The 13,145-nt window shown below is 37.3% G+C and overlaps 1 protein-coding gene across 3 annotated transcripts in view; it reads right to left on the reverse strand.

Moving 5' to 3' along the window:
* The window catches only part of LOC116628013 (serine/threonine-protein kinase SMG1), a 102,030-nt gene that overhangs the window by 49,546 nt on the left and 39,339 nt on the right, over nucleotides 1–13,145 (reverse strand). For all 3 annotated transcript variants that reach the window (XM_032398040.1, XM_032398039.1, XM_032398041.1), the window contains 12 exons: nucleotides 12,363–12,460; nucleotides 9,962–10,135; nucleotides 8,034–8,258; nucleotides 6,256–6,357; nucleotides 5,324–5,593; nucleotides 3,654–3,784; nucleotides 3,317–3,478; nucleotides 2,533–2,651; nucleotides 1,797–1,884; nucleotides 1,606–1,707; nucleotides 768–908; nucleotides 13–212 (listed from right to left, as the gene is read on the reverse strand). In XM_032398040.1, coding sequence (XP_032253931.1) covers nucleotides 13–212; nucleotides 768–908; nucleotides 1,606–1,707; nucleotides 1,797–1,884; nucleotides 2,533–2,651; nucleotides 3,317–3,478; nucleotides 3,654–3,784; nucleotides 5,324–5,593; nucleotides 6,256–6,357; nucleotides 8,034–8,258; nucleotides 9,962–10,135; nucleotides 12,363–12,460 — 1,812 coding nt within the window. The remainder of the gene's footprint in view (nucleotides 1–12; nucleotides 213–767; nucleotides 909–1,605; nucleotides 1,708–1,796; nucleotides 1,885–2,532; nucleotides 2,652–3,316; nucleotides 3,479–3,653; nucleotides 3,785–5,323; nucleotides 5,594–6,255; nucleotides 6,358–8,033; nucleotides 8,259–9,961; nucleotides 10,136–12,362; nucleotides 12,461–13,145) is intronic.

A 13,145-nucleotide genomic window follows, 5' to 3' on the forward strand; every position in this document is an offset into this window, starting at 1 on the left:
AGAGCTGATTACCTTCAATGGTCTGGAAGGTATCCTGAGCTCTGCCCAATGGGGTTCTCAACTTAGAGAGGACAGTGAACTGTGCTGCCTCCCAAATAGCCCACTGCCAAAGGATAGCATCTGTCTTTAGAAGATTTCGGGGAATTGTTGATTGGTCACGCTTATCCAGTCTCTGGCAGCTATAGAACAATCTTTCTAACCAATTGTCCTTCCTGGGAAAAGCAGTTTCATATTTAACAGACAATGACAACTTCATTAAAAAAAAAAAAAAAATTGCCACAGGAATAGGAGTAGGGGACTACAATTTTTCCTACCTCAAAAAGGCAAACCCTTTAACACTGAGAAGCATTATATCCCTATCTTTCACTGTGAGGTCTTTTACAGTTAAAACCAGGATGGGGTATGGTGTGGATGGCTTATTAGGGGTAAATGGCTTATGACACTTCAGCTATCAGGATAAAACATTCATTGCAACTAAGCATCTACAGAATGTCTATGTCCCTAGGCCTGTCTCCAAAGCATTCATGACTAGGTCAGAACCGTTAACTGTCAACATATTTCAATCTCAAAACCCATTTTTGTTTCTTCAGATATTATCTTCAAAGCAATTCTTCTTACTGCCGAAAACAAAAATAACCCATTTGAGAAGATACCACTTTCTATTCTGCCACTCCGGACATATTTTCTCCTCAAAATGGGAATAGGGTCAAGATATTCAAGAATATTTAAGTTACTTTCGCACATGAAGGAGTCAAAGAAAATCTTACCCTGTTCTGTGAGAATTCCCATACAAAATAAAACTAATAACATCAGAGAAATCTTGTGGATGGAATGTGTTACTTGGTGCTTTGCTCATGTGACTTCTTAATGCTAAAGAAATTTCTTGAATTTCTGTGTGACTGTTATTGCTGGAGAAAGAAAATAAAGTCACTGTTACACAAAATGTTTTAGTTAAAAGGTTACTTCATACTGTAAATGGGCTATTTCCTTGCTAACTAAATGTAGGAATGAAAAAATAAAACTGAGACTTCAAAATAGAGATGTTACAACTTGAAAATTAACTTAATCAAAAACAATAAAGATTACACTTGAATTTTTCAAATAACTGTACTAAGAAACACATTTTGGCATGTGTTATATATTATATAAATTATTATATATAGGGGCGCCTGAGTGGCTCAGTCGTTGGGCGTCTGCCTTCAGCTCAGGTCATGATCCCAGGGTCCTGGGATCCAGCCCCACATCAGGCTCTCTGCTCAGCGGGAAGCCTGCTTCTCCCTCTCCCACTCCCCCTGCCTGTGTTCCCTCTCTCGCTGTCTCTCTCTGTCAAATAAATAAATAAAATCTTTTTTTAAAAAAATTACTATATATATTATATAAATTATTCAGTACTTATTATCATGAGCTTCTAAGTTTATAAAAAATATTAAACTTTGTTACTTTCTTCTAGACCTGCACAATTTGATCCTCTGGCATCTCTTCAGTCACTGAGAGGTGCCATATGAGACGTGACATTAATTCACTATTAGGCAATTTGTCTCTTCCTAAAGGACTACTAGACAGTCAAAACAGTGGGATGCTTTTGTTCCAACACAACTGTTATACCTCAAAACAACATCTAAAGGAATTGACTTCAACAGCTTTCCAAACGCTTGTCGAATACGAGTTCCACTATGGACAAGTTGAACACGGCAAACATCAACACACCTACAAAAAGATGAAACAGATAATATGAGTGTGGCAACAACTTTAAGTTATTAGGACTAGGGTGAGATAATAGGATCTTCAGTCCATACCTCTGTAAAAGATCGTCTGGCAAAGAAGAAGACAAAGCATGTAGACTGCTGCACGCTTGCAGACAGATATTCACATCTTCAACAAGAGCTATTAGAAATTAAAAGACACTTTCAACTTGCCAAAAGAAATTATATGCCAGCATGTCGTAACTTCCCAAACCCATTCACTCATTCAACTAACAGTTAAGTGCCTCCCAGGGACGAGGCCCTGCTCCTGCCTAGGACCCTTGCTGGTAGAAACGTTTGGGAAAATCACACATTCAACAAAACCCAACATCACGAGCCTTCACCTCAACCATTTTCTGAAAGAAATTTAGAAGTACATGGAATGTAAAAACATTCACATAAGCTTAAAAATGTGACAATCACTTAAAAACAAATTACGTATTAAGAATAACTTAAGACAGGGGTGCCTGAGTGGCTCAGTTGTTAAGCGTCTGCCTTCAGCTCAGGTCCTGGATTGAGTCCCACATCGGGCTCCCCGCTCAGGCCTGCTTCTCCCTCTCCCACTCCCACTCCCCCTACTTGTGTTCCCTCTCTCGCTGTCTCTCTCTCTGCCAAATAAATAAAATCTTAAAAAAAAAAAAAATAAGTTAAGACAGATTATGCATCTGCCACTAAGATAGGAATTATACATTTCATGTTATGAAAATGTTCAAGTGACTGTCTTTCTCTCATGACCAAAGATCCCTTGTAAGAGCAGGTAACAGAATTTTTAAAAATCACAGAATCTTACTGTTGGCTAAAAGGCCTTTGCAAAATTTATGGAAAGATGGAAGAGAAAATAAAGGTGCATATGTTTCAGACTTCTTCATTAAAACAGCCACTTCCAAAGCCCAGGTCATTAACAGTTTCCTGAAACACAAAATAGCCAGTTGACTTTACATTAAAAAAGAAAGAAAAATATAAAAATATATTCTTCTTACATTACTTTGCTTTTGGTTTTTTTAAACATCTCAAGCAACAGGAAACAAAAACTGAAACTATAGAAATTCCTTTGTCAAAAAGTTGTATGCTTTTTAAGAAAATCTCCCCGGGGCGCCTGGGTGGCTCAATCAGTTAAGGTCTGCCTTCAGCTCAGGTCATGATCTCAGGATCCTGGGATGGAGCCCCATGTGGGGCCCCCTGCTCAGTGGGAAAGCTGCTTCTCTCTCTCCCTTTCCCCTTTCCCCCTGCTCATGCTCACACGCTCTCTCAAATAAATAAATAAAATCTTAAAAAAAAGAAAGAAAGAAAAAAAAATTTCCCTAAACTAGCATTAAGTTGGAGCAAAGAATATAAAAAAAACCTCTACAGATACATTCTTCTACAAAACATTGCAGGGCAGGGAGGTTTCATTTAATTCTTTTGGGAAAGAACAAGAAATCCTAGACTAAATAATAAAGCTGTATTTTGAAGTGTTTCATAATGAAACTGCTCCACCCTACTACCTCGATAATCTGGATTTCCTATCCTTAAATTACATAGCTAAGTTAATAAAAGTTAAGAACACTTAATATTAGGAAATATTATTTAGTTACCTTGTATCCTGGTTAAGATTATCTTTCTTAAGCAATATTCCCAGGAGATTCAGTATAATTGAGAAATGTTTTTTTGTAGCTGTAGTTACAGTACTTATCACAGCTCCATCAAACAAAGATGGGGATGAAGAACTAAGACTACTAGATATAAAGTGATCGTGCCTGGAAGACAAAGGGAAAATCATCTTTTCATCTGTAATTAAAAAAAAAAAAAAGTAACTCCAAAGTCAACACGTATTTTTAAAAATCTATACTTTCAAGAGCCCATCCTCCCCTATAAAAATGAAAAAAAAAAAAAAAAACCCTGTTTTCAAGAAGTATCTGTACAGTACAGTACCTGGTACAATGAGAATACAATGTGTAGAGCACGGCATACTGAATGGCGGGGAAGTGAACAGCCAGGTCACCATGCACAATCATCAGATTCTTACTCAGCAGGGCAAAGACAGTCGGAGATAGCGCCCACATCTGATGATGTACAAACGAAAACAAATGTTTGGCTCCTCCAAGACACACATGAGCTTATTCCTCAAAATATTTTAAATTTTAAAAAGTTAAAATGACAGGGGCGCCTGGGTGGCTCAGATCATGACCTGAGCCGAAATCAAGAGTTGGACGCTTCACTGACTGAGTCACCCAGGTGCCCCTGAGCTGTACACTTTAAGTGGGAATTGTATGATGTTTGAATTATATAGCAATAAAGATATTTTTTTAAAAAGAGAAAAAAACGGGCGCCTGGGTGGCTCAGTCGGTTAAGTGTCTGCCTTCGGCTCAGGTCATGATCTCAGGGTCCTGGGATCGAGCCCCACGGTAGGCTCTTTGCCCAGTGGGGAGCGTCCTTCTCCCCCTCCTCCTGCCCCTCTCCCTGCTTATGTTCGTGCTCGCTCTGTCTCTCAAATAAAGTAATTTTTTTAAAAAAGAGAGAGAAAAAGATATTGAGCTGTATTTGGCCCATAGGCTGTAGTCTACTGAGTCCTGATTTAAACAAAGTCCTCTGTACCCCCCAATGTAGCAAATTGCCTCTCCTCAATTTTCAATACACTATACATGGCAAGGTGCCCTGTCCAATGAGAAAAAAGGAACATCTTGCCACTCTTAAGCTTTACCCATCCTTCCCTTTTCCTTCTGCTGCTAATACACTCCATTACACCTAACTGCCCCTTCCTGACCCACTCTCCCTGTTTCCAGAATGCAAGACAAAAAACCTCCTCAAATCTATATACAATGTGAATTCCTCAACAATGAAATTTTAGGGTCTGAGTAGAGTTTACTGTACACCATCAGCCATGACTAGCAGTGAGGGAAGGAACTGCTACTCATCGAGTGATACAAGGCAATCTAATCAGGAAAGCATGCAAATCTAAACATCAAACTTGACTTTCCCCTCCCTTCTCTTTTAGAAAACTTTATCCCTTAATTACATCCTATCTTTTTTTATTAAAAGTAATATCTTCCAATCCTGCAAGGTCTAACAGAAGGGAAAAAAATAAGGCAATAATTATCAATCAAAAGCAAGGTCACGTCAAATTTCTTAAAAGGAAGAAATCTTTATTCTATTCCCAAAAGAATATATGAATATTCCTAGAGAAAAGTAGGCACTCAAAAAGGAAGACCATATGTAAGCACTAACGTTAGTGAAGAGGAGAAAAGCAGGGAAGAAGGAGTTGCATATTAAAAGAACTATACAAATCTAAGCTGTGGAAAATGTTGACAAATTTTTTATAAGCATGCTAGAATACATACAAATTCATAAAAGACATTTTTTAAAAAATAAAATATAAAAAATCTTTGAAGCGTTGTCAAGGAAAGGAAGAGGAAAGCAAAATACAATGGCAAGAAAACATTCCTGTCAACTTTAATGATCCAGGCATGTCCTACATATGGCAGTGTGTTCTACAGTGACTCTGGAAATACTGACATGGTAATAGTAGTAAATAAGATAGGTAAACATGCAATGAAGAGACGGTTAAGTGAGAATAAAACAAAGCACTGCAAGTAAAAACTTACCCCAATTAGTGAGTTTTTGGCATTTCCAATTGTAGTCAGGGCACTGAGGTCAAATATAACTACAAATTTTGCATTGTCTACATTGAATACGTGATTTTTAAAAGCCTCATGTTTTATTTCAGAGCAGGCATCAGGAAGTTGTAGACTATGTAGCAGGTTGTTTAGGGCACAAGTCATTTCCCCCAAAATTAATTTATAGGCAGTCTCCAAAACAGGAATATTCTTCAGGCTGAGCACTGCTTGATAAACAGCATGGGCTACAGCAACAACCTTTAAAGAGAGAATTCAGGAAAGTGATAATTAAATGGAAAATAAAATTACTAACTGCATAATGTGATGGTACAAATCAATTTTAAGACCAATGAATTCACTGTCCAAAACACCAAAGACCTAAATTTTTTTTAAAACCCAACCTTAGGGAACCTACATGTGTCAGTAAATTTATGTCAGTAAGTTTATAAAAATCTTCAAAACTTTATTACAGAGTCCTCTAAATTAAAAGTTCTTAAAAAGCCATTTTTAAAAAATGGCTGGGATCAAAACACACATAAAAAGAGCTATTTATTACAATTACTTTTCCTCTATCTACTTGGAAAGCCTGTAGTGGTTTTGACTGGGAGTCAGCTGAGAAGCTAATAATGAAATTTATGACATACACAGTATCTCTGAATTTATAACTTGATAAATTAACAGCTGCTTGTTTTATGAAATTTTAATAAAACAAACTTAATAAAAACAAATCATGGAAATCTGAAAAGAGTATGTGGCACAGTATGACAATCAACAAATACTAAGTTATATAAATCATTTAATCACTATATTTTAAAACATTTATCATTTCACTCCATTTCATTTATGTAGCCTAGTAAGTAACTTGAGTCAACTCTTCAATGACTGAAGTTACCAAAAGTCCTTGTCAATGCAACACTTACCTCCTTTTCTTTATGATAACGCAAAAATAGTAGTTTAGATGATGGTATGAAAAGTTTCTCTACAAATGATGATGGCAGTTTTGTATTTATCTGTTCAACAATCTAAAAGAATAAAATAAAAAGAAGTGAGCTACCAAGACACAACGGGACACGGGGGAGCTTTACATGCATCAAGTTCACTGAAAGAAGCCCATCTGACATGGCTACACACTACGATTCCAACGATAGGACATTCTGGAAAAGGCAAAACTATGGAGACAGTAGTATCCATAGTTACCGGGGATTCAGGAGGGATGAATAGGTGGAGCACAAGACATTTTTAGGGCAGTGAAACTATTCCGTATGATACTACAATAATGAATATGTGGCATTATTCATTTGTCAAAACCCACAAAATGTACAATCCAGAGAGTGAACCCTAAGGTAAACTACAGACCTCAGTTAATAACATGTCAATTTGGTTCATCAACTGTAATAAATGTTCCACACTAAAGCAAGATGTTAATAATGATGGAAACTGGGACACCAGGGTGGCTCAGTCAGTTAACTGTCTGCCTTCGGCTCAGGTCATGATCCCAGGGTCCTGGGATCGAGTCCCCCATGGGGTTCCTTGCTCAGCAGGGAGTCTGCTTCTCTGTCTGCCTACCGCTCCCCCTGCTTGTGTGTGCACGCTCTCTCTCTCTGACACATAAACAAGATCTTAAAAAAAATAATGATGAGGGAAACTACTGTGGGAGAGCATATGGGAACTCCATACCTAAGGCTCAATTTTTGTGTAAACCTAAAAACTGCTCTGAAAAATATCTATTAATTAAAGAAGTAATATATCTAAACTGTATTTTAAGGCCTTAACATTATGACAGTAAAATGTCTAGATACCGAAATAGGATATATGTATCTATACTTAAACATGGGCAATTTTTTTTTTACATTGGCAAAGAGAGGTATAACTTTGGCAGAAATGTTCAGCAGAGTATCACCTAGAATTTGCTTTAAAACAATTCAGTTGGAGGGGCGCCTGGGTGGCTCAGTCGGTTAAGCGTCTGCCTTCGGCTCAGGTCATGATCCCAGGGTCCTGGGATCGAGCCCCGCATCAGGCTCCCTGCTCGGCTGGGAGCCTTGCTTCTCCCTCTCCCTCTGCCCACCGCACCCCCCCCCCCACTGTAATCTCTCTCTCTCTCTCTCAAATAAATAAATCTTTAAAAATAAAAAAAATAAATAAAACAATCCAGTTGGGGATGGAGGCACAGCAAGGAAGAGGGAGGGAGTCAGAGAGGCCTAGACGAAACCAGATAGACCATGTGTTTCTAATTATAGAAAGAGTATTAAGTATACAGAGATTCATTATGCTATTCTGTTTTTTTTTAATATACTTCAAAATGTCCATAATAAATGGGGGAGAGGAGGAAGAATATTTATGGTTAAGAATAAAAACTATAGAACAAGTTTCATATGGGAAACAAAACATAACAAGGTCTTTCAAAATAGTTATCAAGTACCTATATGATACTTATCAGGAATACTAGGTAGTCTTACATGAAAGACAATGTTTCATCAAAGAAAAAAGAAGAAAAGGAATAAAAACTACACCGAGATCAAACACTAAAAGTAAACAGATAACAGAGCAAAAGCAAACTAGATTATATAAATAAGAAGTAATGCACTCTTTAAAAAAACAAACATAAAAAACCAAGGCTTTCATTTCTTCCACACTAATTTAAATTTAAGGGCCTGAATATATACCGTATTAAAAAGCAAGGAAAAAAGAATTCACATACCAATGTGAGTAAATTCAAGACTGAGATGCTATAATCTGTACCGCAAGTCTGGCAGTTCTCCAGCTGATCTAATCCGTATGTAATGACCATGTCACAATGTATAGTCATGCTAGGATCCAAGCTGCCGAGCAAAACACCAACACACTCATTAGCAGCTGTCAACACAGCCTCAGAAAAAAACACTTGGTTTGCAGCCGTCACACATCTCATTACTCTGTATAGAACCTGCAAATGGGGAGAACAAGCAGCTTTTTAAAAAAATTCACATGCTTCCACAGAGTAAGAAAATAGTTTCTATTTAATGCAGTTTGAACTGAAAATTAACTGCCTGCCTTGTCAGTTGTCTCTTAATATTCTCGCTCTCGATGGTTGAATAATAAAGGGTATCTTTAGTAAAATATGCAAAAATGATCTTGCCTAAAATAGTCTAAAGTACTATTGTGACAGAAAATGGATCCTCTATTTCCCTTATACCCAATTTCTATCACTCTCTCTCCCCCAGCCAAAGTAACCAAGGGGCTGGAGCTCAGAATTTTTATATTCATGAAATACACCAGTACTTGGAACAGTAGCATTAAACACAGGAATAACCTGCCATGAGAATAATCTTCCTGCAATAAAGCACTTGGGCTTTTGGTAATCAATCTTTTAAAACTAAATACCCAAGTCACCTTAGCTTATGAACATTCATGTACTGATGATCTCTTTGGAAAGGTTAAGTCTCATTCATAACATATACCTATTTGACGATTATGAAAATCATGTAATTTCCAACCAAAAACCCCGCTAAACTACAAGTCAGTATTAATGTACTAAATTTCTAATAAAAATAAGTTAAGAAACAAAGTGATACAGTATATCTTTCTGTAATTTTCAACAATCACTACATATAGGCTTTAAACCTATAGGTTAAGAAGGCCTAAAAGACATTCATACAAGAATACATTAAATATGTAACTATCCTGGGAAATGATTATTTTCTTTCCTTTTGTTTTACATCTGAGTTTATTGCCTTTATTTCAACATTGACACAGTCACCAAACTACCAACTTTTAGAAAGGAATAAATAAAATGAAGACATTAAATCATCTTGTTCAGGTTTAAAATATCAAAATGCTGGCTTTAATTATCTTCAGGATCTGACATTTCTGTTCAAATACACAATTAACCTACCAAAAATTCATATAAAATATCCTATTTTATTTGGCAATGTGTTCAACAGAAATAAATAAAAGTTAGACTTTTATCCTAACAGTAAAATTTTAATCATTTAATATTTTATGACTGTATCACGCATGTTTCTCCCTTCTTATTCAACAACAGTACAGTTACAGGTTCATTTCTCATGTCTATACACTGAGCCACTCACTGAACTGTAATAGAGTACAGCTAATGTTTGGGGCTGCTGAAGTGTGGTAATCATGCTGCCTCTTATAACTGATCTCAGACTACTAAATATTTAAGTTCTTGTATCTTTATAATCTTGGATGTCAGACTATCAAGTTGTTTCATCCTGTCATGCTCAGAAAAAATTACTTTTTGAGGCTTTCTCTACAGTGCATTATTCTCATTATGTTGAAAAACTAAACTCAATAATTATAAAGCAAAAATTAAAATATTACTTTTAAAGAAAGATTTTAAAAGGATATAAAAAATTATCAATCTAAGAAGGATCTCATGAGAAAAAAGTTCATGCACAGTTTAAAATGCAGTATAGCCTTTTTCTCATATAGGGGAGGGGACAGAAAGGAGATGGGATATAATAGGATTCCCTACTTTTCTGGCAATTTAAAGTAGCCACATATGTACATACATACAAAACAAATGAAGGGTTAGTAACATAGTTCACTAGGTAAAGAAAAAGAAGCATTTACAATACACAACAATTTTGTTTTTGAATGATACTTAAAACTCCTAAAGACACTTACATCTGTTACATATGCCTCAGTGATTGGAGGACCCCGAATTGGGCTGAAGCGTTCCCCAATGCTCCTCACTACAGTACTGAACACCCGGAGAAGCGCGGCCAGCTTGGGTAGCGACACTGATGGAGGAGGAACATCTTCATCCACTGACTCCCCAGAGGCCACATGGCTGAGGTCCTAGATGTGCAATCACAGCACTCTTATTTAAGGAGCACATTGTTCAAAACAAACAAACTCCCAATTTTTAAGTCAATTAACTTTGTTTTTACAAATAAAGGAATTTTAGCCTATCAGAAAAGAAACATGAGAGGCACCTGGGTGGCTCAACTGGTTAAGTGTCCGACTCTCAATTTTGGCTCAGGTCATGATCTCAGGGTTGTGAGATCGAGCCCCGCATCAGGCTCCGCACTGGGCATGGAGCCTAAGATTCTCTCTCTCTCTACCTCTGGCCCCCATCACCAAAAAATAAAATAAAATAAAATAAAAAAGTAATCTGTTAGAGAAAGGAACATGAATCTAAATGTAAAAGTAAATTATACTTCACTAATTAACAAATCTATACTTAAATAAGCCAAAAGTAACCTCAGTAGATTAAGAAAATAATTTTTCAGGGACGCCTGGGTGACTCAGTCAGTTAAGCGTCTGCCTTCGGCTCAGGTCATGATCCCAGGGTCCTGGGATCGAGCCCCGCATCAGGCTCCCTGCTCAGCGGGAAGCCTGCTTCTCCCTCTCCCACTCCCCCTGCTTCTCCCTCTCCCGCCCCCGCTGCTTGTGTTCCCTCTCTCGCTGTGTCTCTGTCAAATAAATAAAATCTTAAAACAAAACAAAACAAAAAACTTCTCATACCAACTCAGAAAGGTAGTGGGGGAAAAATAAATAGTACATATGCTCTGTTATATATAGGTATAAATGGAGCCAGAAACTTTTGCCATTCCTGAATTGGTTTCTGCTAAAATCTTATTCCAGGTATTCTTTGAGCCACTCAACTCAATAATCCCCCCACACCAACATTAGGCACACAAAGGGCAAATGGGGGAGAGAAGTGTTAAATTAGAAAATCTGGTTTACAAATCTAGTTAAGGAAGTAAGATATACTCAAAAAAGATTGGCAAAAAATGGGATACTAGAACCAACATATACCTACATATAATTAAGCACCCAAAATAATAGAAGAGAATTTCATCTTATGGACACCAAGGAGGAGAGTCTTTACAAACCAGAATGGGCAGCTTCAGTGAGGTAGATCAGCATTAAAGGTGGGCTAGGAAAAAAGATATTCTAGGTGTGGAGGCAAAGAAACATGTAGAAGCAAAATTTTCCTTCCACTCTTCTCTGAAAGGCTCGAAATAGCATAGATGGAGCTAAAACATTTTAGGAGCCTCAAACACCAAGCAAGAATCATGGTAGGCCTGAATAAGGAAGAACCACAAAGAAGTTCTCAGAGGACATGGCCAATTTAAGTCATGACCAGTGAGCTAAGAAAGCAAGACCCAATACCAGAGACTTCAGTAGAACCCTTGAAGTTGCCATACTATACTTGTATAGCCGCAAAAATTTGCTAGAGCCAAGTCTTTTCCTGCAAAGCATGATCCAAGATCCCCAATATATGTAAAAGGAAAGTCTTTAGGGGCTTTTATACAACATCAATTCACATTACTTTTAATATGCTTTTGGTATCAAAAAATAAAAACGAACTATAGAAAATGTCTGAAAACTACTAGCTACCAGGAATATTTTAAGCTTTGCAAAATGAGGCCTGCTATTTTTCTTTCAGTCTTTCTGGTAATTCAGCTGGTAACTTAAAAACAGCATCTAGGGGCACCTGGGTGACTCAGTCAGTCATTAAGCATCTGCCTTCGGCTCGGGTCATGATCCCAGGGTCCTGGGATCGAGCCCCATTATCTGGCTCCCTGCTCAGCTGAAAGACTGCTTCTCCCTCTCCAACTCCTCCTGCTTGTGTTCCCTCTCTCGCTGTCTTGCTCTCTCTCTGTGTCAAATAAATAAATAAAAGCTTTATTTAAAAAAAAAAGCATCTAAAAATTTTTTTTAATGTTGCAATGGTCTTGTAATTTCTATTTAAATGTCAAGTGGTCTGAATTATTTTAAAATAAATCTAGCACTGTTAGGGGCACCTGGGTGGCTCAGTCGGTTAAGTGTCTGCCTTTGGCTCAGGTCATGATCCCAGGGTCCTGGGATCGAGCCCTACATCAGGCTCCTGCTCAGCAGGGAGCCTGCTTCGCCCTCTCCCTTTGTCCCTCCCCACCCCTGGTGCACACCCTCTCTCTCAAATAAATAAAATCTTTAAAAAAAAAATTTAAAAAAAAATAAAATAAATGTAGCACTGTTTAAGATTTTTGTTTTGTTCTTAACTGAAATTTTAGGAAATAACTTTCTACATACTCACCTCAGCATATGCCTCCATGTCCTCTAGAAACTGACCAAGAAGAGTGGTAGAAAATGCAAGATCAGCTACCCAAAACGGCTCCAAACTCTGCAACCACCCTAGGAATCAAAAAATTCAAGAGTAGAAAAAAACAAAAAATCCAAATTAAAAATATATCTAAAAGACTTGTTTTAAAAGTTATCTGGTTTTCAAGTTGCATACTTAAACAATGCTCTATTTCATAAAATTAGAACTATTAACTGTTAAACATGCTGATCACGATTAACCAAAGTCTCTTTTAATGCTGCAAAATGAACAGTCTCCAGAAATTAAAATGTGATTCTTAGCCCTTATTTTTTACCAGATTTAACATCCATATTGTCAATATACACAAGACTTAGACTAAAATGCCACTATCTGCCACCAGCCTGGCTTTCTACTCCAGAACCCCAACCACCCACCAAAGATGTCCACTAATCTCTCCAGTGGAAATGGGTCAGAACCACTCTCAGTGTGGTATATCCTATTTTCAGAAGTCCACTGCACCAATTAAGCTAAGAGAAACTATAGCACCTGAAACAAGCTGAAATGTCCAAATGAGGCGTGCTAGTCATTCACTTAAATAAAAAATAAAATAAAATAAAATAAATTTATCGTTTAAACAATTCCCCAAATTGATCCATTTGGTTTTTTGTTTGTTTGTTTTTAAAGATTTTTATTTATTTATTTGACAGAGACACAGCGAGAGAGGGAACACAAGCAGGGGGAGCGGGAGCAGGAGAAGCAGGCTTCCCGCCGAGCAGG

Source organism: Phoca vitulina, unplaced genomic scaffold (assembly GCF_004348235.1).
Source record: "Phoca vitulina isolate PV1807 unplaced genomic scaffold, GSC_HSeal_1.0 scaffold109, whole genome shotgun sequence".
NCBI lineage: Eukaryota > Metazoa > Chordata > Mammalia > Carnivora > Phocidae > Phoca > Phoca vitulina.